The sequence below is a fragment of the Eutrigla gurnardus genome (assembly GCF_963514095.1).
Source record: "Eutrigla gurnardus genome assembly, chromosome: 19".
Classification (NCBI taxonomy): Eukaryota; Metazoa; Chordata; class Actinopteri; order Perciformes; family Triglidae; genus Eutrigla; species Eutrigla gurnardus.
Genome location: NC_139930.1, coordinates 22,546,942 through 22,572,091, shown reverse-complemented (window position 1 = coordinate 22,572,091; position 25,150 = coordinate 22,546,942). Strand labels below are relative to the sequence as shown.

General features: G+C 41.7%; 3 protein-coding genes and 1 long non-coding RNA gene across 5 annotated transcripts in view; 3 read left to right on the top strand and 1 right to left on the bottom strand.

Moving 5' to 3' along the window:
* The first annotated feature begins 578 nt into the window (after positions 1-578).
* polm (polymerase (DNA directed), mu) lies at positions 579-14,645 on the top strand. Its single transcript, XM_084036085.1, has 14 exons — positions 579-1,065; positions 1,478-1,655; positions 1,964-2,062; positions 2,143-2,313; positions 2,396-2,467; positions 3,113-3,233; positions 3,317-3,449; positions 3,713-3,815; positions 3,923-4,225; positions 4,299-4,382; positions 4,469-4,574; positions 12,471-12,728; positions 13,344-13,603; positions 14,074-14,645. The coding sequence occupies exons 1-14, from the start codon at positions 881-883 to the stop codon at positions 14,422-14,424; spliced, it is 2,424 nt and encodes an 807-aa protein (XP_083892211.1). The 5' UTR covers positions 579-880; the 3' UTR covers positions 14,425-14,645.
* Positions 14,646-15,556: 911 nt separating this feature from the next.
* The window catches only part of il1b (interleukin 1, beta), a 17,127-nt gene continuing 7,533 nt past the window's right edge, over positions 15,557-25,150 (bottom strand). Inside the window, exon 6 of the mRNA XM_084036110.1 lies at positions 15,557-15,777. Within this exon, the coding sequence (XP_083892236.1) occupies positions 15,769-15,777 (9 nt within the window). The 3' untranslated portion in view covers positions 15,557-15,768. The remainder of the gene's footprint in view (positions 15,778-25,150) is intronic.
* On the top strand, positions 17,676-20,473 carry purbb (purine-rich element binding protein Bb). The gene has a single exon (XM_084036105.1). The coding sequence runs from the start codon at positions 17,820-17,822 to the stop codon at positions 18,735-18,737; it is 918 nt and encodes a 305-aa protein (XP_083892231.1). The 5' UTR covers positions 17,676-17,819; the 3' UTR covers positions 18,738-20,473.
* The window catches only part of LOC311030392, a 16,726-nt gene continuing 13,986 nt past the window's right edge, over positions 22,411-25,150 (top strand). Inside the window, exon 1 of one of the 2 annotated variants that reach the window (XR_014598973.1) lies at positions 22,411-22,519. This is a non-coding gene — a long non-coding RNA (uncharacterized lncRNA). Of the gene's footprint in view, positions 22,563-25,150 lie in introns of both variants that reach the window. The other variant, XR_014598974.1, reaches the window with a different exon arrangement.

Sequence of the window (25,150 nt, the reverse complement as noted above, 5' to 3'; positions counted from 1 at the left end):
AAGGAGATACATCTGGAGGTCATGGCTGTCCTGGACCTCTGCAGCTCCCTCCACCTCCGTCTCAACCCTGGTAAAAAAATAAAATAAGCATCAGGTCCCCTTCATCTGTGACTCTGAAGGAGGAAGACGCCTTCACACAGCCTGTATTCTGTGATACCAAACTTCAGTTGAGACGCAGACTGTGGTTTTTTTTGTGTCACATGTAAAAGCCGATTGTCACCTTCAGCAAAGGTGTTGCAACAAACAAAGAAGAACATGTTAATGTCTTCCTCTTCCTCATACATCCAGCACACATGTTGCAAATACACCACACACACATGTACTTTTTAACTTTTACTTGAGTAAAGAAGTTCAATCACTTCTGCTTTTACCAGAGTATTTTTGAACACAAGTATATGTACTTCTACTTGAGGACAGAATGTCTATTGACACCTCTGTCAGACCAGATACTGGTTACTTTTTTTGTGGATTTTAATAACAACAGTATTTTCATGACAGTTTTATACTGAGCGCACAGACACTGCTGTGTTTCCCGTCGGAACTATTTTGGTAACGCGCATGTGCAGTCGGCACCGCGTCGCAGCTGCATCCGGTTGCACTCTTGCACAGAAGTTTGCACCTTTTTTTGTGGTCGTCTTTCCTGCTGCTAGAAACTTCATCTCAAAGAAATACGTCCGTTACGTTAGACACCTGAACGTGACGACGCCGTGGTATTTTTATAAGTATTTCATAATTATTTTACGATAAATAGCGTTATGAAAGTAAGCTAGCAAGGAGTAAACACAGCTAATGTCAAAACTAGCCTTTAGTTTCTTCAACAAGACATGGAGCTAGCGTGTTTACAGGCGTGTTGTGTGACGGTTTAATAGCACAGTGAACCATGGTGCCATTAAAGAGGAGGAAAGTCGTCTCCTCGGATGCTGGGAGTAGTGGGAACACTGGGAGACCGACCAAGTTCCCGCAGGTTGTTTTATTCCTGTTGGAGAGGAAAATGGGATCCAGTCGGAGAGGTTTTCTGTCTCAGCTCGGTCGAAAGAAAGGATTCCAGGTGGAGGAGTCGTTCAGGTGAGAGACACTTTAATCATCTTAAATTAGGTTTTGTTGTTGGCTGTCACTGTGATGAACAGTTAATATTCATAGTGTACCCATGGCAACCTGTTAAATTATTATTTCATGCACTCTTTGTACACCATTGTCAGATTGTTTCATTGTCCTGTGCTTCTATATAGATATACTGATATGTATATCTGTACATAGTAGTCATATTCCTTGTAGTTAGTTGCTCAACACATTTTCAAAGTTATTGTTAGAATTGATTGTTATTATGAAGTACTCATATCTGTTAACCACCTCGAAGTAAACATGTCTTTCATGTCCAATGAGTTAATTGAGTGGTTGTTTCATCAGCACAACCTGCAGCCACGTTCATGTCTTTATGTCGCCATCGTGTGTCGAATATTGTCTTTTCTTTCCCCAGTGAGGCGGTCACACACGTGATCTCTGAGAACAACTCCGGTGATGAGGTCAGAGCGTGGCTGGAGTCACGGGTCGGAGGTCGATACCCGTCATCTGCTCAGCTGCTGGACGTCAGCTGGTACACGGCGAGCATGCAGGCAGGACGTCCTGTTGAAATCCTGGACAGACATAAACTACAGGTATACAAAAATATATGTAGAAATACATGAACGTGCAGGGCCAGCTTTATGGTGATAAATGCAAAAAAGGAAAGAGTCCAAACACAACTTTCTTAACTGTAGCTAAACAAGGCGTTTTCAGATTATCCTCCTGTGCAGAAAATGATTGCATGTGCACCAAAAATAGCTTTTTTTGTTTGATACATTTTTTTGCTGTCTGATTAAATCTGCTTAAATTCGGGCGCTCTGCTCTCCTTAAAGCCATTTGATAAAAATATTTCCTGGGAGCTAATTCCTTTATTTTCTTTTAATCCCTCCGCGTCTTTCAGGAGCAGCACGTCGAGGAAGTGGAGGTCGTGGAGTTTTCTGTACCGACCTACGCCTGTCAGAGGAGGACAACCCTGGACAACCACAACGCCGTCCTCACCGTATGTCCGCCACCAACACGGCTCTCGTTTGTATATCACACCTACAATGCTGATGAGAAACGTGATGTTTTCTGTCCCAGGATGCTTTGTCGCTGCTGGCTGAAAACGCTGAGCTCACTGATGAAGAAGGACGCAGTGTTGCTTTTCGACGAGCTGCCGCCGTGTTGAAGGCTCTTCCTGGACCGGTGACGGGCGTGACGCAGCTCAGAGGGCTTCCCTGTCTCGGCCAACATTCGCTCAGAGTCATCAAAGTCAGCGTGACAGTACTTTTATATTTACTTCATCACGCTCACAGAAGATCCAGTTACACGTTTTTATGCTCTTTTCTTATAGGACGTTTTGGAGACTGGAGCGTCGAGCGAAGTCGAATCTATGAAGCAGTCTGAGCGCTTCAAAGCGCTGAAGGTACGTCGGCTGTTTTATGATCCGTCACAGTGGTCTCCAACACCACAAGGGGTCCCAGGAGCAAAATGAAGGCCTCACCAGATGGTTAAAGAATAAAAACAGTACACTTACGCAAAATCTTGTTGCTATTTTGAATATTTTTTTGAGGAATGACAGAGATAATGCACCAAACAACTCATTAGAACCAATATCTTTATATATTTGTTTACTTTTTTCCCCAAAATGGTGATTAACATGAAATGATCCACTCTCTCCAACATACCTGACATGTGTTCAGTGATGCATCTTATTTTCTCTTTAGCTCCCCCTAGTGGAAATGGACCACATCACTCTCATATTCTATTATTTTCTTATTGTCTACAGACCCATAGAAAAGACTGATAAAAGTACTGATACAACTTCTTTACTCAAGTAAAAGTGAAACGTAGAGGCTGTGAAATGTACTCAAAGTAGGAAGTAAAGAGTATCCCTATGAAGGACATTTCTACTGTGGCTTTGAATAGAGTGTAAATACCGGCTTCAGTAGCTCAGAACATAACCACTATCTCTTTTAAGGTGATGAGCGATTCTTAATATTCCCTCTTTCTTCCTGTAGTCTGCATCTGTATCACTCAGTTCTTGTTTCTATCATGATGTGTTTTTCAGGTTTTAACGGGTATTTTCGGAGTCGGAGCAAAAACGGCGGAGCGATGGATGAGAGACGGGATTCACGGCCTCCAGCAGTTACAGGATTCAAGACAAACGCTCAATCGAGCTCAACGGGCAGGTGCGTCTCCCGACGTTCACGCCTGCGGTCGTTCTGCTGTTTTGGCTTGTTTCTCTCTGAACGGATGGTTCTCCGTCTCTCAGGTCTGGATCACTATGACGACCTCAACCAGCCGGTCACTAAGGCGGAGGCGGACGCCATTGCGGAGGTCGTGGAGGAAGCCGTCGCGTCTGTGTTACCGGGGGCACGGATTACTCTGATTGGAGGATTCAGGAGGTAAAAAGAGCTTCCAATGCTGGAGACGAAGCTTTCACATCATCCTGAAACTTAAAAAAGAAAATTATTAAAATATGACAGGAAGTTACGTAGCATCACGTCATGTCAAATCACGTAGCTGTCAGCTGTATTCCAGATCAGACTTGAGACAAAACCACTTAACTGATGGATCGGTAGGACTTGATGTCTTCCTACGTTGGGCGGGGGGCTTTGGACAACATCACAACTTCCTGGAGGGATTGTCTAACTTCCTGTCTCTCCAGAGGAAAGCTGACAGGCCATGACGTTGACTTCCTGATAACGCACCCGGAGGACGGCCGCGAGGAGGGACTGATGCCAAAAGTCGTCTCCTGGTTGGAAGCACAGGTAACGGTCCTGGTTTTCCTCGTGATCTGGATTTAACCACGGAACCACTTAACCGATGGATCAACCACATTCTCAGATGTTTTAATGATGGTTTCCTGTCTCTCCAGGGTTTCCTGTTGTACCAGAAAACCACGAGAAACTCTTACCTGGAGGCCAACGACGGTCCTGCTCGTCCCGCCTCCAACATGGACCGCTTCGAGAGGTGCTTCTCCATCTTCAAACTGTCCACGGGGACGAGACGAAGGACAGAAGAGACAGAAGACGCACCTGAGGACGCGTGCAGCCTTGAAACTCAGCCGCAGGTCAAAGGTGAAGAAGGAGTCAGACGGTGGCGAGCTGTGAGGGTGGACCTGGTGGTGTCTCCCATCAGCCAGTTCGCTTTTGCTCTACTGGGCTGGACCGGATCCAAGGTGAGCTTTTAGAAATGTGAACATCAGATATTCTGTGGTGGACAAACCTGCAGTGGGTCCGTGTCGTCCGCAGCTGTTTGAGAGAGAGCTGCGACGCTGGGCGGGACACGAGAAGGCCATGTCTCTGAGCAGCCACGCCCTCTACGACAACACGAAGGTACGAACCTTTAACACATGTCCTCCGTCTTTTTCTTCTACACAGTTTAGAGGACTTTGCTTTTTATCGTCATTCGCACAGAGCAGATATCTGAGAGCCACGTCGGAGGAGGAGATATTTGCTCATCTTGGTCTGGAGTACGTTCCTCCGTCGGAGAGAAACGCCTGAACAAACCCGAGGAGGAGCGTTCAGGTAACGTCTGGGGGTTTTTAACCTGCAGGCATCAACAAAGCAGGTGTTTATATTCACTGCTGAACATTTAGAAAATGACATATTGCGTGTTTAAATCTTAAATGATGAGTGTGGTGATACTCTATACGTGAACCTCATGGTGGCGCCAGAGGCAAAGCCATATGAAGATTTCATGGCAATAAAAATGACATTTATTTGAGTCTGGACCAAAGACCGGTGAGACCGTCATCACTAGAGTCTGAGTTTATTGTGGAAATGTTCAGATATCATTTCCTTTCCAAAAAAGAAAGAAACAAACCTGTTTTTTACCTGAACGGTTCCAGTCTGATGAGATTAAATCTGCTGAGTTGAAACGACAACAGTTTGATCTAATCACATAAGAACGGAGCTGAACAAACAAGTAAAATTTTATAATTTGTTTCCTAAGGAAATAGAGAAGAAAGCATGATTCATCCTTCTCATTATTTGTATTACAAAATAAGAAAAAGAAAACAGAATCGCAACAAAACTAATTTACATCTCATAAAATAACAGAAAAGGACTAAAAATACGAAGTGTATACAGGTGATCCTAACACCAGTAACTACTACAATTACTAGAAAGGTAAGATAGATTCAATAAACTACAATAGATAAACAATATTAACAAATATCTTTCTGAAGTTTAATTAAACTACACAAGCTTCAGTGAAAGGTCTTTACAAATGTGTCCCTTTTTATTGATCCTCCCCTTTATACAGGAACATTTAAAACATGTAAACAATGATGTAAATAAAACATGAATAAAATACGGGAAGGTGGAGAAGAAGAGTTTAATAATCTACTAATTCTACTAAGAAAACTCTGTTATCATAGTGAGGAGAAAGTCGGAGCCGAGTGAATTAACATTTACACAAACTACATCCCCTCCTGGTCTCTGATCTCCCAGCAGCCCCAGACTGGTTGTCTCCTCGCGGCAGGACGGCAGCGCTGCCGTGTCTCCTTGGTGCTGGAAGAAGCATTTACTGTAGTAAAAGTACCAATCCAACAGTGTATAAATACTCAACTACAAATCATGCATTCGATATGCTAAATATACTTAAAAATATGACGGTAAAGTATGGTAGTGGTGGAAGTATTTACTGCAGTAAAAGTAATGAAATCTCAGTATCCGAGTGTGATTTCCCAGCAGCCCCAGGCAGACTGGTTGTCTCCTCGTCCTTCACAAACTTTTGCTTCACACATTCGGTGTCAAATAAACGGAGACGTGTCGACGACGAAGCAGGAACGTTCAATAAAACCCCTTTTTTTTAATAGAATCCTCCTCGCTGCGTGTCCTCCAGCTACAGACGCGCTACGACGCCGTGTTTACGTTTCATACATCTCGCCTGTATCGATGCTGAAAACGCGGTGGAACGTGAAGTGGCGTGTGCACACGTCACAGAGACGGGATGTGAGAGGAGACGGAGGCGTGAGCGCCGACGCCGCCTTTGATGTTAAACCCGTATTTAGAGGTTAATGAGGCTGTTAGGAAGAGGTGAAGGAAACGCCTCCGAGTTCACACTCTCTCTCACACACACACACACACACACACGGAGGGGAAATGCATGTTGTAAATGAGGATCTCAGTTATCTAAAACCTGAATGTATCGCAGGATTATTTGGATTACTATCTAGGATTCTTTTCTTAAGTTAAAGTCCTGCATTCAACCCCAGTACACAAGTAACGTATGACAGTGGTGGGAAAAGGATTTACATAAATAAAAGTACCAGTTCAACAACAATGTATCAATACTCAAGTAAAAGTATTCACAATCCTACTTCGGCGAAAGTACAGGAATATTAGCTCAATGTACTTAAAAGTATCAAAGAAAAGTGTGACAGTATTTACTTACATATAATAATGAAATATTCAAATGTACTTAAATTATTAAAGCCAAGACGGTGGTGGAAGAAGTATGTACTAAAGTAAAAATAAATGAAATATCTGTTAATGTACATTAAGTATCAAAGTAAAGTATGACAGTGGTGGAAGAAGTATTTTCTGAAGTAAATGTACAACAACATAAAACTACTCAAAAGTCCTGCATTCCAAATCGTAATTCAATAAAAGTCTAACTGTACTTAAAGTCCCATATAATTGTAAATAAGTTGGTACTATTGAAACTTTAAACTTCTTTTTAACAGAAAACGGACGTGTTTTTGCTGTCCATCCGTTTAGCACCACAAACAAAAACCCTGTTAACCTCCATTAAACGGAGGTGGAGACGATGTCGTCTCAGCTTCTCAGTCATTGTTTGGTTTTTTCTTATTATTATTTAGTTAAAAACTCTGCGTTTATTTGCAACGTTTAGCTTTTGTTTGCTTTCTGCATAATCTTCGTTTACGTCTGCGTTTTATTTATTTTGTGCTCTCAGACTTTTAGGCTTTGTGTAAATGTTCGGCATTGATCTGACAGAACGGTGAACAGAGCCAATAAAACCCACTGTGACGTTTGAATGCTGCTTATCGGTGACGGGGGGTCGGGGGTCCTCCTCGGCCCTCCTCGGCCCTCCTCGGCCCCAGTCCCAGGCTGCTGCTGTCTGTGGGGTAACCGTCTCCTGCTGGGCCCCCCTTTGATTGGCTCCATTCAGACCCTTTCATCTCTAATGGGCCTGTTTGCTGCTCTGTTATGGACACAAACACACCTAGACCCCCTTAGACCCCCCCCCCCCCCCTCGAGCCCCCGGGGCTCCGGCATGGAGACCAGAGGGAGACACATGTCCCGACAGATAAAACAGGGTCAATTTTCTTTAATACAACATTTGTTGACTATTTTCAACAGCAGATAATCTTTCGTGCCATTAAGGAAGTCGTAATAAACTCTGAGCTACTTTAAGAAAAATAGTCAAATAAAGTCACCTATTATTTAAATATACCGATCAATACGCAGCATGAGTTCATCATACATCCCCTTTGATCATTTTGAAATGTTTTCTTTTTTAGCCAAAAACAGATTTTACAAGAATCAGGATTTATCACCTGTAGCCAATATAAATATAGATTCTTAGGAGGAAAAGCAGGACAACTAGAATTACAAAATGAACCCCTCCTGAGCAAAATAAAACTGATTCAACAAACATAATTTGTATTAGTCATCCTCCTTGACATTGCTAAACATTGTTAACAAAAAAATACAACTATTCTTATCATCTGGTTTATTTTATTTCTGTCAATCTTTTTAATTGTTTTATTTATTTCCTATATATGTATATATATGTTTCCTTTCCCTGATTGTTTTACCAACTCTTGATATTATTCTCAAAATGCCGCCCTGTATATTATTTTAATATCCATTTGTAAAAGTAAATTAATATGGTTTTGTGATAATTAAATGGAAAGGCAACATATGCTGAACATATAGGTTTACTCAAAGAAAAATATGTGAAAATGTAAAAACGATAGATTAATCAAATTAAATAAAACAATACTTAATTCATTCATCTTTTTTGTGTATTTTGTATTACTTTCATTTTTTATTTAGCATTAAAAAAAACATTCTTAAGAGGAAAATCAAGTAACGTAAAAAGAGAAAAAAATAATGAAATCTTATTTTGTGAGTTCTTTAATTTAATAATAATAATGTTAACAAAACCAACTTATATTTTTGTGTTTTTTAATACTTAAAAAATGATTTGTTGACAGGAATGTTTGGAATATTTCTCCTGGAGCAGCTGAATGTGCCGACTACGACGTGTTCCTGGTGCTCAATGGTTCCTCTATGCAGATGAAGGTGCTGATGACGCCCAATAATCATTGATCTCCATTGCCGGCAGTCTCCAGCAGTTGCCCGCCCCGTCTGTAACACGGTCAGTTAAGGCCTCTTCCCCTGTCCCATTGATCCCTATCAGCCTCATCAAAGGCTCCCGGGGCTTTGATGGGGCCAGCGGGACCAGTCCTGGTGGACGAGCAGGCTCTGCGACTCCCCTCATCAAACGGGAGGAGGGGGGGGTCTGAGCCTTGTCTTGTCTTTAGATTGTGAAATTTAAATTTCTCCCAAAACGTCCAGGAGCTGGAGGCTAGCCCACCTGAGGCTCGCCGAGCTGCTTTTATGGCAGGTAACGGCAAATATCCCAGCAGCCCTGACATGTAAAACAACGTCCTGCATTTACTTGTTTTAATTCCTTTTAAAAAAAGCAACTCCAGAACTTTCTTATCTCACCTTCATGACAGACTTTGTTTTATTGCAAGTAAAAGTAAAAGTACAACAATGTAAATACACTCAAGTAAAAGTCCTGAATTCCAAATCCTCCTTCAGTGAAAGTACAGAATTATTACCAACTAGTGAAGCATCAAGTTACGGTTGTACTTTTAACTACTTTATACACAGTCAGATAGTTTAGTCCAGAGGGTCCGAACCTTGGGGTCGGGCCCCTCCTGAGGGCCACCAGATAGATCTGAGTGGTCCGGAGGTGATTAATGGGATGGAAGAAGAAGAGCATCTGTTTTCAGCTGTTGGACTTTTCTCTAATGTTTTTACCTCTGAGGAATTAAATGAACCATGTGAGAAGGTTTCAGGTCAAATGTCTCTCTTTAGTCAATCAGGCCGTAGCGTCTTTCCTCCGGACCCGTATCAATTCTTACCCATAATGCCACAGGTGTGCCCTCACAGCTAAACTCTGGTCATGTGATCAGACACACTATACAGCAAATAAACGACACCAGATGTAGAAGTTGGTTTGTGGGTAAAAATGAAATGTAAATGATGTCATACTTGATGCACAAAGAGATGAAAACGTATCTGACTGAAACTTCCCTCACATTAATATACGAAACCTCATATTTCCATCATCTTCAACACATGATTGGAGCTCTTTTTATCACCTTTTCTTCTTCTTCATCATCCTCTCCTCTTCCTTCTTCTGTCTGTCTACAAAGAACAAATAAATATAGTTCACAAGATTACTACAAACCAGTGGTGGAGGAACTATTCAGATAATTTACTCCTCTTGTTTCCTCTCCTCCTCTTCCTCCTCCTCTCCTGATCCTCTTCCTCCTCCTCTCATGATCTTATCAATGCCACACTTTCATGATGATTTTAATGTATTTACACCATTTACACACAAACCTGACGGAGCTTCTTCCTCCTTGGAGAGTCTGCTCCATCAGGCTGCTGCTGCTGATGAGAATGCCGATGATGGCGGTTATGATGATGATGATGATGATGCTGGTGGCGGCGGTGGTGGTGATGAGGATGATAATGGTGGCGAGGATGATAATGGTGGCGGTGATGATGATGATGAGCCACTTCACAGGTGGGATCAGCATCTCCGGGTCGTTATCAGCCTGTTTAACTTCCCAAAAGCCTTTTTTTTAGCATTGAGAGTGAAACGGGCATTTAAAGCTGAATACATGATCCCCTTTATGTACTGGAGGTACTTTTACTTCTGTCAAGTATCTGGGTACTTCTTCCACAGCTGCTTGATGTGAATTTATAGCATCTTTGCTGTTGGTAAATAACATAAAGGTAGGCAGGTACTTGGAAAGTAAGCAGTACATTTACACAAGGCTTATAGGTACTTGTACTTTACTTGAGTACTCCCATTTCATGCTACTCTATATTCCATTACATCTCAGAGGGAAATTAAGTACTTTATATTAACATCAAAATGATATTTACACATTTATAATAATATAAATATGTAAAAATCTAATGGGACATTTTGTTTATGCAATACTTATTACAAATACTTTTATTTATACTTTTACTATAGTAAATTATCTGAATACTTCGTGGTGATCTTGTGATATTTTTGTGTGATTTATGTTTGTTACCTCCATTATTGGTACTTTATTTTGACCTGCTGTAATCTAATTACTCAGATACTTGTTCTTAACTTGAGTATGCTTGATACTACATTAACACGTAGTTTTAACACATTACAATGAGATGATCATACCTTTTACTATGGAATGAAGGAATTCTTACTTGTAACTGAGTATTTTAAAATGATGTATTACTACTTTTACTTGGGAATGGGATGTGAGTAATTCTTCCACCACTGGGTATTAAAAAGTACTTCAAATGTGTATATATTGTTGTTATATAAATGTCGTGTTGATGACATCACAGGTAGAAGCGCACACAGCTCTTGTGATTATTGATCATTTTTACTTCAGTCCTGATAATTAAAGGAAGATAACTCAACTGAAAAGCCGTCAATGTTAAATCTCTTGTTAGCATCTCGTCACCTCGGTGCCTCTGCCTTTAATCTGGGATAATCCAGGATTAACCACTGCTGTGTCATAAAGCCACTCACTGCTCGTTATGTTGCTTGTTTACCGTTTGAAGGCTCCTTTTCAAATGAAGCTAATGGAAGTTAAAATGTAATTTTTGTATGTAACGACTATATATTATTAACGAAAAGAAAAAGCGCAACTAGCAATTATGTTTTATCAGGTAATCTGCAGAAACCTGCTTTGAATGTCTGCAGATTATTTTTTGTAATTATTCAATTAATCTTTCAGTCTTTAAAATCGCAGAAAATTGTGAAAATGTTCCTAGCATGCAAGTTGATGCATTCAGATAGATTTGTCAAATTATAAACAAATTATATTCAATTTACAGACATACAAACTAAGAAAAACTACACGTTTGCTGTGGCCAGATAATTTGTACAAATTTTGCTTAATTTTATTCTATTTTGATTAATTTTAGTCAGTTTTTTTTTATTTAAAAATAAAAGTTACTTCCCCCGCAGTATATTCATGAATGGATACAAATATGAACCATCCAAATGTACAATATTTAAATGTGAATCGATGGAAACACAAAGAGTTAATATTGGAGATGTTTTAATGACAGTGGATGATCATCTGGTGTCTTATCTTGACGTGCATCACATCGTTCTATTTAAAATAAACTTTAAATGATCATTTAACAAAGTTTGAAGCTGCAGGGAGACAAATACAAGAAAAACTGACGAAGAAAATGAACAAATATCTTGTGATAATTACTAGAAATATTATTAAAGTAATCCACAATTTAGTGTCTACATTCAAACGCAGAAGTGCAGCAGAGAAGTTTAAGAAATTAAACAATAATACAGTTTGTTTACAGTTTTATGTATCATTAATTCAAAGGTTAAAGCATTAAACTGAGATACTCAACTTTCTGCTGGTTTTCTCAGCTTCATATTTAACTAAAGTTTTATTACTATTAATAAAACATGCTCAGTTTCTTCTCAGATGAATTGAGGTAATAAAAAAACAAGCATGTACACATGATATAATTATTTATTTTTAAATTAATATTATCTAGAAATAAATTAACCAATGATGTTTTCTATGATAATATTAATACACAAAAATGAACCTCATAATCACCTTTAATGTCCTTGATAGAAACCTGATACTTTTTGATAAATACTGTCGCCACATAACAAAACGTTTGACGGTGAAGTCGATAAATATTGTTGTTTTTTTACTGAATTTTCTGTAAATAAAAACAGATAAACAACAGCTGATTTCTGAACACAAACAGGATTTGATTAAGTTACAGTGAGGAGGAGATGCAGACGGTTTGGGCTGAGGTGTGTCTATTATCTGTTTTTTTTTGGGAGGCAGGAAGGAGGAGGGGGGGGGGGTGCAGACTCACTGGAGCCTTGTTGTAACAGCCTCATTGAGACTGAATGAGACGTCTTAATTACTCCAGTTGTGAAAACTAAAGGAGGGGGGAGGGAGGGAGGGAGGATGTGCGCTCTGATCTTGGGGCTGAAGGAGTTTGATGCCCTCCTATAAATACAGACTAGCTACGATGAAAGGGGGGTAGTCAAAACTCTCCCAGGACCAGGACAGACCAGCACGACTCCTCCTCAGGACTCTCATACAAATCTACTTTTCACCGTTTCCAAACTAAAAGGGATTTACTTCTGTGCAGCCATGAGAGGACACTTTTCTATCGAGTGGATGGCCCAGAGCAGCCAGCCTGCAGGGACCGAGACCGTCTCAACCCCGGGACCTGGACCTGGACCGGGACCGGGACCTGGACCCATTGCCTGCGGGACTCATTCAGAGAGTCTGCCGGGTTTTTACTGCAGACCAAAGTCAGTAAACGTCCCAGAGCAGCAAGAAACCAGGACCCAGACTCTTGATGGGTTCAGCTCTCTGCAGCAGCAAACGTCCCACACTAATCAAGGTAAGTTCACTTTATACGTTTACTTATAAAGTAATTAATACTCTACATACAAACGGCATCATCAGCTCATAAAATACTCTGGATAGAAACATTAGAAATGACTCACTATAATCTAGCTGTAAACAGTCAAAGTGGTTTATTAATGCAGTCATGATTTCTTACATGAGAACATATATTACAATTTTATGTTTTATAACATTTTTAAAGCAGTCCTTTTACTTGAAGGTACATTTACTAAACTACAGTACTTAAGTATTTACATTGAGGGCATTTAGAAGAAGCAACTTACAATAAGTACATTTGTTGGAAGAAAATGCGACAGTATATCACTATTAGTATTAGTACGAGTAATTTTGTGGTACTTTTACTTCAGTCTTCCAATGTTCCATTGTACTACTTAAATCTGAAAGCTTTAGTCACTTTACAAATGAAGATATTTCCATCCAAAACCTACACAGAGTTTATAAAATAGGATTGTCCCCGTTTGTCCCCTGAAATGAACTACTCAACAATTAATCGATTAATCAGTCAGGAAAATGTATCCATTAAGTTTCCTTTTTCAAGCAGAAATTCTCATTTTATTAATCTTTTATTCCTCTGTGCCCCTCCCTGCAGTGACGGAGGCAGGATTCAGCAGCGGGACGGAGGAGGAGACCTCGGGCTATGAGAGTGAAGGAGGTCACTCCCTCTCCCCCTCGGCCTCCGCCGACTGCACCTCCACCTCGCCGCTGTCGCCCCCGTCGGGGAGGAGGCCTCGCACGGCCTTCACGGCGGAGCAGATCAGCAGCCTGGAGAGGGCGTTCAAGAGGAACGCCTACCTGGGGACGCAAGACAAGGCCGAGCTCTGCAAGAAACTCAACCTGTCCGACAAACAGGTAACACCCATACACGGCTTATCAATATGTCATAATCAATATGTGGGACATCTGCGTTTATATATCCTTTAGAAAATGATTTAATTTACTTCTGATTTATTCTATTTTTGAGGGACATGGACACAGTGATCCACATGTTTATTGTCTTATTTGTTTTATGTTGATTGTTTTATTTCAGTTATTTCAGTACATATTTATTAAGGGTTCTGATTTTCATTTTTGTTTAATGTATTTGTACCATACCATAGTGTGGTTGTAGTTTTAGTTTTGTTTCATATTTTTTACTTTTCTACTTGTTTGTTGAGTGGTATTTTTTTAAATGTATTAATGAATTACCCAGTGATATGATTCCACCTCAGTATTGATAAACATCCCGTCTTTGGCCCTAATGTTCACTAATAGAGAGAAATATTAATGTTCTGCTTTGAAAAACTTTTCCTCATGAGACTTCTTCTTCTTCTTCTTCTCAGATCAGAAACTGGTTCCAGAACAGGCGGATGAAGCTGAAGAGGACGGTGCAGGATGCCCTGGCTCACGCCTGCCAGGCTAACGTCGCCTCTCAGTTCATGCATTACCCTGAGCTGCAGGCCTACAGGCCGGGTCCGTACTCCAGGTACCCCCCAGCAGCAGCAACTCAGGACGGCCCGGCTGCTGCCTCCTACCTCCATCCACACGGCCTGCAGTACAGCTCCCCTCTGCCCAGCGTCTCCTCACTGCCCCTGGACTCCTTCTACCAGTACGGCAGCCTCCCAGGGGTCATGCTGCCCTCCACCACGCCTCCCCTCATGGGATCCTACCCAGCGTACCCTCAGTACTACTGACAGACCAAGTGAGACTGGATTGATTTTACTCATCTCCTCCTAACAGGATGGAGGCTGATGTGGTTCAGTTCCAGCCCCGACGTCCCGAACTAAACAGGGTGGTGCAATACTGTGATCGGTGTGTGTGTGTTCGTGCTTGTAACTGATGTACAGTTTTGGATATATTTAAATTTGTTTTATTTGATTTGTATTTGTTACGTCACTGTGAAATCGCTAAAATAAAAAAATCATTATGAAAATTTAACTGATCATCTGTTTTTTGCTTGTACACTCAAATCTGTCTTTCACGGTGGTGGAACGTGACTAAAAGCACACGCAACTACGTACTTTACCGGAGTATTACTACGTCACAGAGGAAACTACTGTACGTTTTACTCCACTTCATTTATGTCAAATATGCATCCAACAATAAAATATCTCAGTTTCAGGGAACACATTTCTGCAGATTTACTTTTGAAGTATATGTGTTTACTTCTGTACACCAACCATAGGATTATGAATGCAGGACTTTTACTTGTAACAGAGTATTTACAGTATAGAATGTAGTATTTCTCCCACCGTCGAATGTGACGAAGAAAAGAGTGAAAAGCTTCATCAAAGATGAAATGCCAAATGCTTTCTCAATAAATGGTTCAGTCTGTGAAACTTGCATCATAACTCAGGATACGTGACAAGGAGGTTGAGTATTTATACATCGCGGTATTGGTACTTTAACTATAGTAACAGAGTGTGAGTACTACTTCCTTAACTGTTCACAAGTATGAATGATAAAAACTTTAAACTGTACTTATGTAGAACTTGTTTTCACTTTAACTTGAGTAAAGAAGTTTAGTCAGTACTTCTACCTTTATCAGAGTCTCTTTTGAACACAAGTATGTACTTCTACTCTAGTAGGGAACGTCTGGACTTCTGACTCCTCTGTCCAAAACTTTTTTGTGTACTTTTTGATAGTTATTGAATAAAGCTAGTTTAACTTGTACTATAGTAGTATTATTTTTATCTCAGGTATTATATTATACTACCACTATTAATGACCTAATGATTAAATGCACCACGTGATGAGCGGGCGGCAAAACACACTCATGACGCTTCATCACCCACAGGTGCATGCTGGGGGCGGCTAACGTGCTAACGGCTCAGGTGACTTCTGGAGGAGCGTTTACCGGCGCCGGTGAGGCGTATGTGGACCGGCTGTACCGGGGACCAACGGGGGCCGGCTAGACTGGGACCAGAGTGGTTTTACGCGAGGAAAGCAGAGACGTTGGACCACGCAGGACTTGGCGTTGCACGAGACTCGCCGGGTGCCTCCATGACGCTCCGACAGGTGAGTCCAACACAATGACGTCACTGCAGCTGCAGCTATGTTCGCAGCTGCTTTGGAGATCTTTCCTTCTCCGTGTCTGAGTTGTAGCTTCATATTAATGCTAGTCACTAGTCTCTGCGGTGTCCACGTGCGCTTCATTTATAGTAGGTATTTATTTGAATGTCTCTTTTCTGGTTAATTACAGCGAGGCTCCACTGGGGGGCGCTGCTGTATATTTATAATTGTTGATTAGTGATATAAAAAATATCCGCCTGTATATTGTTGGCTGAGTGGTTGTGATCATGTGTCATGTAGCCTTTTTTCTCTAATAGGAATATCATCATCATCATTATATATATATATATATATATATATATATATATATATATATATATATATATATATATATATATATATTCACAGCAGTTTTTAGTGGGAGTCAATTTTTACTGACTTCTTTCTTTTTTTAAAACTTTTACCTAAGTACTTGTACTCGTGGGTAATATCGGGGTTGGGTCAGATTACTATGAGATGTAGTCAGTTACTGAAAGATTTACAGTCAAAAGAACACATTCTCTACTCAAGTAGAAGTACACATGCTTGTGTTCTGAAAGACTGGTAAAAGTAGAAGTACTGATTCAAATTATTTACTCAAGTAAAAGTGAAAAAGTAGAGGCTCTGAAATGTACTCAAATTAAAGTAGAAAGTATCCCAATGAAGGACATTCCTACTGGCTCTTTTAACTGAATCTCCCCAAATGAATTAAAACTAAGCTAACAAGCCTGTTTTGAAATGTGAGTATAAAGTTATTTGTTTTAAATGTAGGGTGCAAAAGTAAAAAGATGTTTTAAAAATAAATACTCAAGTAAAGTACAGATACCTTAAAATACCACTCAAGTACAGTAACAAAGTATTTGTACTTCCCACCTGTGGTTACTGAACACAAATGATGCATAAATCAAGACCTAAGACGAGTGCGTTATTCATCTTAGAGGGAATATCTAAAGAAGGAAAAGCCTACAAATATAAGATGCAAGTATAAACATGTCAATAAATAGGTATGCAAAAGATACATAATGCTAAAGAATACAACAGAAGTTGTACAGTTTCACATTCACAGTTTCTTTTCACCGTAGCTGTGTATCTCCATTCCGGCACTACCTCCCTCTGATGGTCCTTCTTGTGTACAAAAATATATATTTGGCACTACAAAGTGTTCAGCTGATCGGAAACGTGATTGAAGTGGGGACTAATCGGTCATCAGGTTAATGCATTGTGAAGGCCAGTGTCTCTGGGTGAGCAAAGTTTGCTAAATGATGAAATAGATTTTCAAAATTGTGATTAGAGAACGATATTTGCGTGAGAACAATGGAGTTGTGCTTTAGAGTTGAGCAGTTTGGAATGGTGTTGTTGATCGTGAGCTTTTAGAATGGTGTGCGTAGCTCCATTTCCTGTAAATGGAGGGAAACGGTACTGATCCAGTAACATGTTATTATAAAACTCACACTTTGATAACACCTATTGACTCAGGTACATTTTTTAAATTCTTAGTTGTAATGGAGTATTTGTACACTATTGTATTGCTGTTTGTACTCTAAGATCTTCTTCCATCACTAGAAATATCAGACGCAGGTCACAAAATAATTTTGCACATATAAAAAAAAAAAAAACGACCTTGTTTTTTTCTTTTCGCTGTAATTTTGTGGAGAAAAACAAAGTATGTCGACACATTTTACCAGCAGAAGCCTGACTGGAAAAATAACATAATTTTAATCATATTATGTCATAAAAACAAAAGATTTCGAAACCAGAGAGCAGATTTTAAAAAAAAAAGAAAAGAAAAACAGTTGAAGAAGTACGTAAGCGGAACCTCAATCTGACCAATGGCTAATGAGAATGTTTACATGTGGGCGTGACAGACAAAAGCAGGGAACCAATGGGAAAGCCGTAACCGTGTGAACTCTAGAAAGTGGCAGACAGCGGGACCAATCACAAGGCTCCCTGACGTGCGGCCGTAATGAGCGTGAAGGGGGCGCGCGCTGACTGAGAGCGCGCAGAAAGCAGCTACGCAGGAGAGAGGGGCAGAAGCCGAATGGTGGAGCTGAAGATGGCGGATGGCGACAGCGGGAGTGAGCGCGGCGGTAGCAGCGGGGGAGGAGGAGGTGGAGGCGGCGGCTTCCAGCACTTTCAGAGGGACCAGGAGACCCAGGAGCTGGCGTCCAAGCGCCTCGACATCCAGAATAAGCGCTTCTACCTGGATGTCAAGCAGAACAGCAAGGGCAGGTTCATCAAAATAGCCGAGGTCGGGGCCGGGGGCTCCAAAAGTCGCTTGACCCTCTCCCTGTCGGTGGCGGCGGAGTTCCGCGACTACCTCGGGGATTTCATCGAGCACTACGCCCAGCTGGGGCCTAGCAGTCCGGAACAGATAGCCCAGGCCACCGCGGGCGAGGACGGCGGGCCCAGACGAGCCCTCAAGAGCGAGTTTCTCGTCCGGGAAAACCGCAAGTACTACCTGGACTTGAAGGAGAACCAGCGGGGGAGGTTCCTGCGAATCCGGCAGACCGTAAACCGCGGACCTGGCTTCGGCGTCGGGGGCCCCGCTGGCGGCATGCTGTCCGGCCAGACCATAGCCCTTCCGGCCCAGGGGCTAATAGAGTTCAGAGATGCCCTCGCCAAGCTCATAGACGACTACGGGGGCGATGACGAGGAGCTGACCGGGGGCATGGCCGCCGGCGGCTACAGCGAGCTCCCCGAGGGGACCTCCATCATGGTGGACTCCAAGCGGTTCTTTTTCGACGTCGGGTCCAACAAATACGGCGTGTTCCTGCGCGTGAGCGAGGTGAAGCCCAGCTACAGGAACTCTATCACCATCCCCTTCAAGGCGTGGGGCAAGTTTGGCGGCGCGTTCAGCAGATACGCCGAGGAGATGAAGGAGATCCAGGAGAGGCAGAGGGATAAGATGTACGAGAGGAGAGACGAGTCCGAGGGGGACGACGTGGACGACGACTGATCACTAAAAAATACATAAAAACGAAACGGCTGTTAGTCCAGACAGATCTGCAAATATAGGGGTATTTTGCATAAAAAGAGAAAAAGCAGAAATGATCGATAAAGTGCATGACAAATCGTGCTGTAATAGCCTACTAAAGTGTCGTGGCGTTAAAAAAAAAAAGAGGGGAAAAAAGTACATGTGCAGGGGAATTATTGGTGTATTATCCTAAAGTTTGTAGGGTTGGGGTTGGAGTGGTTGTGTGAATCTGAAAGTGGAAGGTGAAAAAACAAGTTGACTAAATATGTAAATGAGATAGATCTCATTGGAGGAGAAAAAAAAAGAGTGCTTTATTGTAAAAACAAATTTAAAAAAAAAAAGGAAAAGAGAGAGAACCTACTAAAACCAGCAAATTGGTTTTTATAAACTAGAAAACGAAGCCAATGAATGCTTTCCTATTTGCAAACATAGTTTATATTTAAACGAGTGAGGGGAGTCAAACCTGTTTTAAGATGTTTTCCTTGCTCCCGAGTTAAAGGGGGGAGAGAACTAGCATCCATTGTATTCCTGTTCCAGTCCAGGTCTCTCCTCAGTGGGCAGATTTTGTTTGGGTTTTTTTGCAAGTCAGTCAGACGAACCTGAGAGGAGTGAGTAGAAAGCTGCCGTGTGGATGTTCAGAGATTCGGAGCCGTCGAACACCGCGGAGCCCTGCATCGGCAGCCGTCGATCGGAAAGATTAGCTAAAATATCAGGGGGAAGTTACAGAGAGGATTCTCTTTAAGCCCAAACAACGAGGGCCTTGTGGACTAAACTAAAGCTTTGACTCCAGAAGTCAATTACCGTGCGGATCGGCTGGGTTTTATGTTATACATACAGTCTTGGCGATATTTTCAAAGCGTAGTTCATATTGTTCTGGGTAAGATTCCCTCACACCAGAGCATCCCTGGTGTTTGAGACCGATGGCTCGGCAGGTTGACGAGTGGGGAGAGGACTGGACCCACCACCATCCGCCGGGGACCACATGCAGGACTTGCCGTCTCCACCCATCGCCAATGATGACATGCAGGACTTGCCGTCTCCCATGTGCCGCCACCAACCGGTCAGGGAAGACATACAGGACTCGCTGTGTCCACCGACCGCCGGGGACCACATACAGGACTCGCTGTCCACGTCACGCAGCCACCAACCGGTCAGGGCGACATACAGGACTCAGCGTCTCCCACGTGCCGCCACAAGGGGTCCAAACATCTGGCACGTGGACAGGAGCGCTGCATCAGACACGGCGAAGCTCCTCCAACGCTAGCTGGACCGCAGATCGTCAGGCTGATGGGAAAACTCATCGCTATCCGTCACGGTCGGAGTCGGACCGACGACCGTCTCAACCAGCTGCTAGCCGCTTTCTGACGTAAATTACGACATCTTCCAAACACGCGAAGACCCTGGACAGAAACAAATTGATGGATGTTTTTGTTTTGTTTTTTGTCTATTTGTTTTCAAAAGAGAACTATATTGAAACAAGATTCTACTTATAGGAAAAATATTACCGAACAAACCAGCAAAAGATATTTTGAAATACGTATAAAGGAAAATGTATTATGTAAAGGAATTTCATGTCTAAAAATAATAATTATAACGATTTAAAAAAAGGTTAATTTCTTAAGACAAAGTTGTGACCCAAACCTCCAGATTATTTTTAATTTTGTTTTTCCTAGAGTGAAAGTATAACACTTCCTTAATTAAAACAACTTTAAATGCAATATCTGATGTTGTGACTGTATGTTTTTAAATCACATTATTCATACTTCCAGATAATCTGTCTGCAGCTCGATGAACTGAATGGGACCAGGCAGCAGCACATTTAATATCCTTCAGTCAAGAAAATGTACATCACAGTTGATTTAAGACATTAGAGTTGCTTATTTTTCTGCCCAGCAACACAAAACCCCAAAGATTCTGATCTTAATAATAATGATAAAACACAGATAAGCAGCAAATCTTCACATTTGGATTTTGTTTTTACTTGATAAATGACTAAAATGATTAATTATCAAAATGTTTCCCTCGCAATCATCGGTTCGTCTTCCCGTCCTGGGAAATCCAGACCAGTATTATTGTTTTTGATTTCAGGGGTCGGTGAGGATTTCAAAGAGAGGCTCTGACAACGTGCTGATTAGTTAACGCTGCAACTTTCATAATCGATTGATTGGTTTGTAAAAATGCCCATCGCAGGTTCGCAAAACCCAACACGGCGTTTTCAAATGTCTCGTTTTGTTCAAATGACCAAAAGATTATAGGAAACAAGCAAATATTCACATTTGAGAAGATTGAGCCAGAAATGTTCCGTCCTGCCTTTTAAACGATAAACCGCTGATGAGACGATAACTCGTTAAAACGTTGCTTCTGTGAAATTGTCACGAAAATTAAACATCGACTAAAAATAAAAAACATTTTGTAACATTGACATTGATTTGATGAACTTAATGACCCGACAGTTTCTCAAGGGAAACTTTGCATTTTCTAGTTGGTTTATATTTCATTCAGCTTCATTCGCTCCGGTTAAAACCACATATTCAAGTAAAAGTACACAAGTATGAGCTAAAAACTGGATCATTACCACCGACGTAACTAACTTTCTGGTATTAATTCATGTTTTAGAAACGGATCACACGTTTTGCATGCAAGAGTCAATTAATTTTTAAATGGTATTTGATTAATAATTTCAGTTACACTTTGTTGTTCCGGCTTCTCGGATTTGAAGATTTGTTTGTTTTTGGACGAATGAAGCATTTTGTGAAAATGTGCTGCATTTCTTCCACATGACAGGAAGTCTACGGATCTTTTACTTTACTTCAAGTATTAGTACATAGTGTAGAAATACATCAGGCACCGTTGTTTTACACACATCGTCCCGTCTTCATGCACAATGTGGAAAAATAAAATCAACCTCCAAGAATCTGTTCTCATGGAAACTGTCTTCAGATGAGCTGGCGATTATTTTTAATCGGCAAAGTAACTAAAGCTGTTGAATGTTGTAGTAGTAGTAGTAGTAGTAGTAGTAGTAGTAGTAGTAGTAGTAGTACAGGTTTTATGTACAAATACTCTCCACTGATCAGATATGGTGGATCAGTTCTAATCTTGTGGTTTTGGATGTAATTTTCCACCGTTTTTTTTCAGAGAATTCACAGAATAATCATAATCTCTAAAATAATCTTCACGTTGATCGTTGGTCTCTGATATCTCAGAGTCGTCGTAGAGGAGAATGAGGCGCACGTGCTCTCCAGTTGCTGTGCACGCACACATGCAGGGTTGGCCATGACGCTGCAGCTGTCTCTGAACTTAATGGCGAAGTGTCTGCAGGAAACGGCTCCACACAGCACCGGCTTGTTCTCCGATCCGGTGTCAAATCGGCGCGTCGTGCCGGTTTAGTCCTGGTCCGTACTGCAGTCTGAGACCACCTCAGTGCTGCCGTGATGACGTGAATGTTCTGTGTGGAGACATACAGCCCAGCTTGTGTCTGCTGGGATGGGGGATGACGAAGAAGACTTGAGGGTAATTTCATCCCCCTCGTGCTCCCCCCCCCATCACTCAGTAGACCAGTATCTTTGGCAGCTGCTCGTGCTCGTGCTCGTGAGGCTGTGCTGACAGGACATGTTGGCTATTTTAATGTGGGAGGCCTCGGCAGACTTTGACATTCCTGGTCAAGGAGTCAGCTGTGCCGTCAGGACCTCGAGGACGCCGCCGCTCACACAACAGTGTGATTGTGCTGCACGCCACGCACGAGATCCCATGCTGCTAATGTGCAGGCAGGTACTCCGTGATGTCCTCATAAGAGAGGCTTTGTTCCCGGTGAGCCTCCAGGCGACGCTTCCATTCTTAAAATCTTAGTAGCCATTCATGAGTTCCACTTGAGAAGTGCACATTTTTTTATACTAATACTGGTTCAAGTATTTTTATCCTTTTGCCTTGACGGCTGGAACTTACTCTTTACTTTGCAGATGAAGATTTGAAATTCAAATATATGACCAGTTTTATCTGTTAGTTGTAATGACCCGGCGCAGAAAGTCCTGCATTAAAAAATATATATATTATACTCAACGCACAAGCATAGTTATGCAGATTAATGTTATTGTATCCCAGTTATTGATGCATTTAGCTTTAATGTCGCAGCCGGTGAACGTTAAATGTTTTCTTTACTGCTGGGTAGTTTGTGGAGTCGTATCGGTATTTATATCAATGCATCGGCGATTAGAAACGACTTAACAGGCGTTTCTAGCTGAACAAATCACCGGGATGCTCGGATGATTAAGGAGGCGATGGAGAGCTGTTAACAGAGCATAATGTTTCCGTGGAGTCTGTTGTTGGTCAGCAGCTTTATCAACGCATCGCTTTGACCCTAAAGAGAAACAAACACGTCGATTCTCTGATGATTTCTACGCCGATTCGTTGACGCTTTATTAGCAAAGACGCCAGAGACAATGACGTCCTCTGGGCAGTCGGATTAATCTAAAAATATGTTTCATGTCTGTGTGTTATGACTCATCCTCTATTTTCTGCCTCAGTGTGAAGACGTCTGTATTACTGAATGATCAAAACCAAGCAAGAAGACTAGTTCCTCAAACCTGTAAAATTCTTTATTTTCTTTCCTATGAATATTACTAAAATGTTGCAACTATGACCAGTTCCTCCATCTTGGTGGCCGTCTGAATTTGACAGATTTAACCAGCGTCGAGTCCAGAGACGGAATGGAGTGTTTCCTCCTCTGAGCAGCGATGAAGGTCGACTCAGAGGACGAACCAGGAGAGACCACCTCAGTGTGAACGGGGGGAGCCGGGAAGCCGGAACAAAAGGTGCCGTTTTGATGACGTGTTATGTAAACAACCCACCACCAGGGGGGGGATTTAAAAAGCTCAGATGAAGAAGGTTCACATTATGATGCACAGCAACTTAAAGAGTCGAGTAAACGTGCACGACTAGCAAAAGAAACCCGACTCGGTTCACCTCCCATCGTTGTTTTGGAGTGCTAGGGGGAATCCTATTTCTGATGCTTAATTAATACGTCACATGTTCCAACGTCATGCTCTCTGGTTCCTCAACACCGGGATGCTGATTGAGCGTTCACTAAACGGTGAGAATGTGGCGTATTGAGGGTTTTCTTTCCGTGATCATGGAGGGATTTTCTGTTCATACAGTTGCTGAAATATTCAGACACGAAAAGAAAAATCACTTAAAATATGTGTCACAACATTATGGGAACAATGCCCTTTGTGTTTGACCAATACAATACAATACAACTGATGTCATGTTCTGGGAAATCACGGCAGCCGAGCTGCTCTAAAGGTGCTCGGCTAGCTCTTCGGGTAATGAGGCCCTCTGTGGCTTTTCAAGCAGATGAGCTCCATGTAATGTCGCCTTTTACAGGACGACTTCATTCCCCTGAGCTCTGAGGCTCCTCACGGCCCTTAATGACTATATATATGTATAAAGACTTGCTGTATAATATTGCCAGATGTGGAGTACGAGGTGAACCACGTCACCGTGCGGTGACTCACTCTGGATTCCACCAGCCTTTTGGACGGAGTTGTTGTAGTCTTTTGTTTGAGGTCCAGGATATTTTGCACAGTAGTGTGTAAAACATATAAATATAACCAGCGTTTTTATGATGGTGTTTCCACGGTTTCCAAAGAGAACATTTAGACTCTCTGTCCTCTGTGCACTAGGTTTCGAGGCTGAGGGTCAAACGGAGCCAACAAACATCTTATTGATGTAAGAAATCTGTTCAGCTCTAAGGATCAGTATTGGGTTTTTCAGTCCACCACTTTGTTCCACACGGGATAATCTCAGCAACTATGTGATAGATTGGCACACTATTTGGTGCAGACGTTCATGGTTCCCAGGTGACTGATTCTGAAGATGTTGGCGATCGCCTGGCCTTTCCTCTAGCGCCACCTAGCAGGTCAAATTCTTCCCTTGTGCAGTGTACTTTCCCCATGTGTTACATCAGTGTAAAACAATGTGGGTGGAGCTGCAGACTTTTCACATATTGCCAAAAAAAAAAGTGTTATGCAATTCACAAATGATTCACATCTATGTTTATACATTCACACATTAGCATGTGTTTGTGTTTATTGTGGATGCTATAAAAAACCTTTATTACAAAGACCATAATGTATTAATGGTTTCATTCAAAATCATTTCTCCAATATTTGTTTCATGAATTAAATCTCTGAGAAATGTCGGAGGGAAATGTCTCTTTAGTGGAGGTGACTTCACGATGACCACATCCGGTCTGTGGTCCCGCCTCCTTTCAGTCAGCCAATAAAAAGTCACAGGAGGCGTTCGGATGTTGAAACTGCTGCATCATAGTGGCTGATTAACAATCGTAGCTGCACTTGATGAGATTTCAACTATTATCGATGACGTTTTCACTTCGTTCC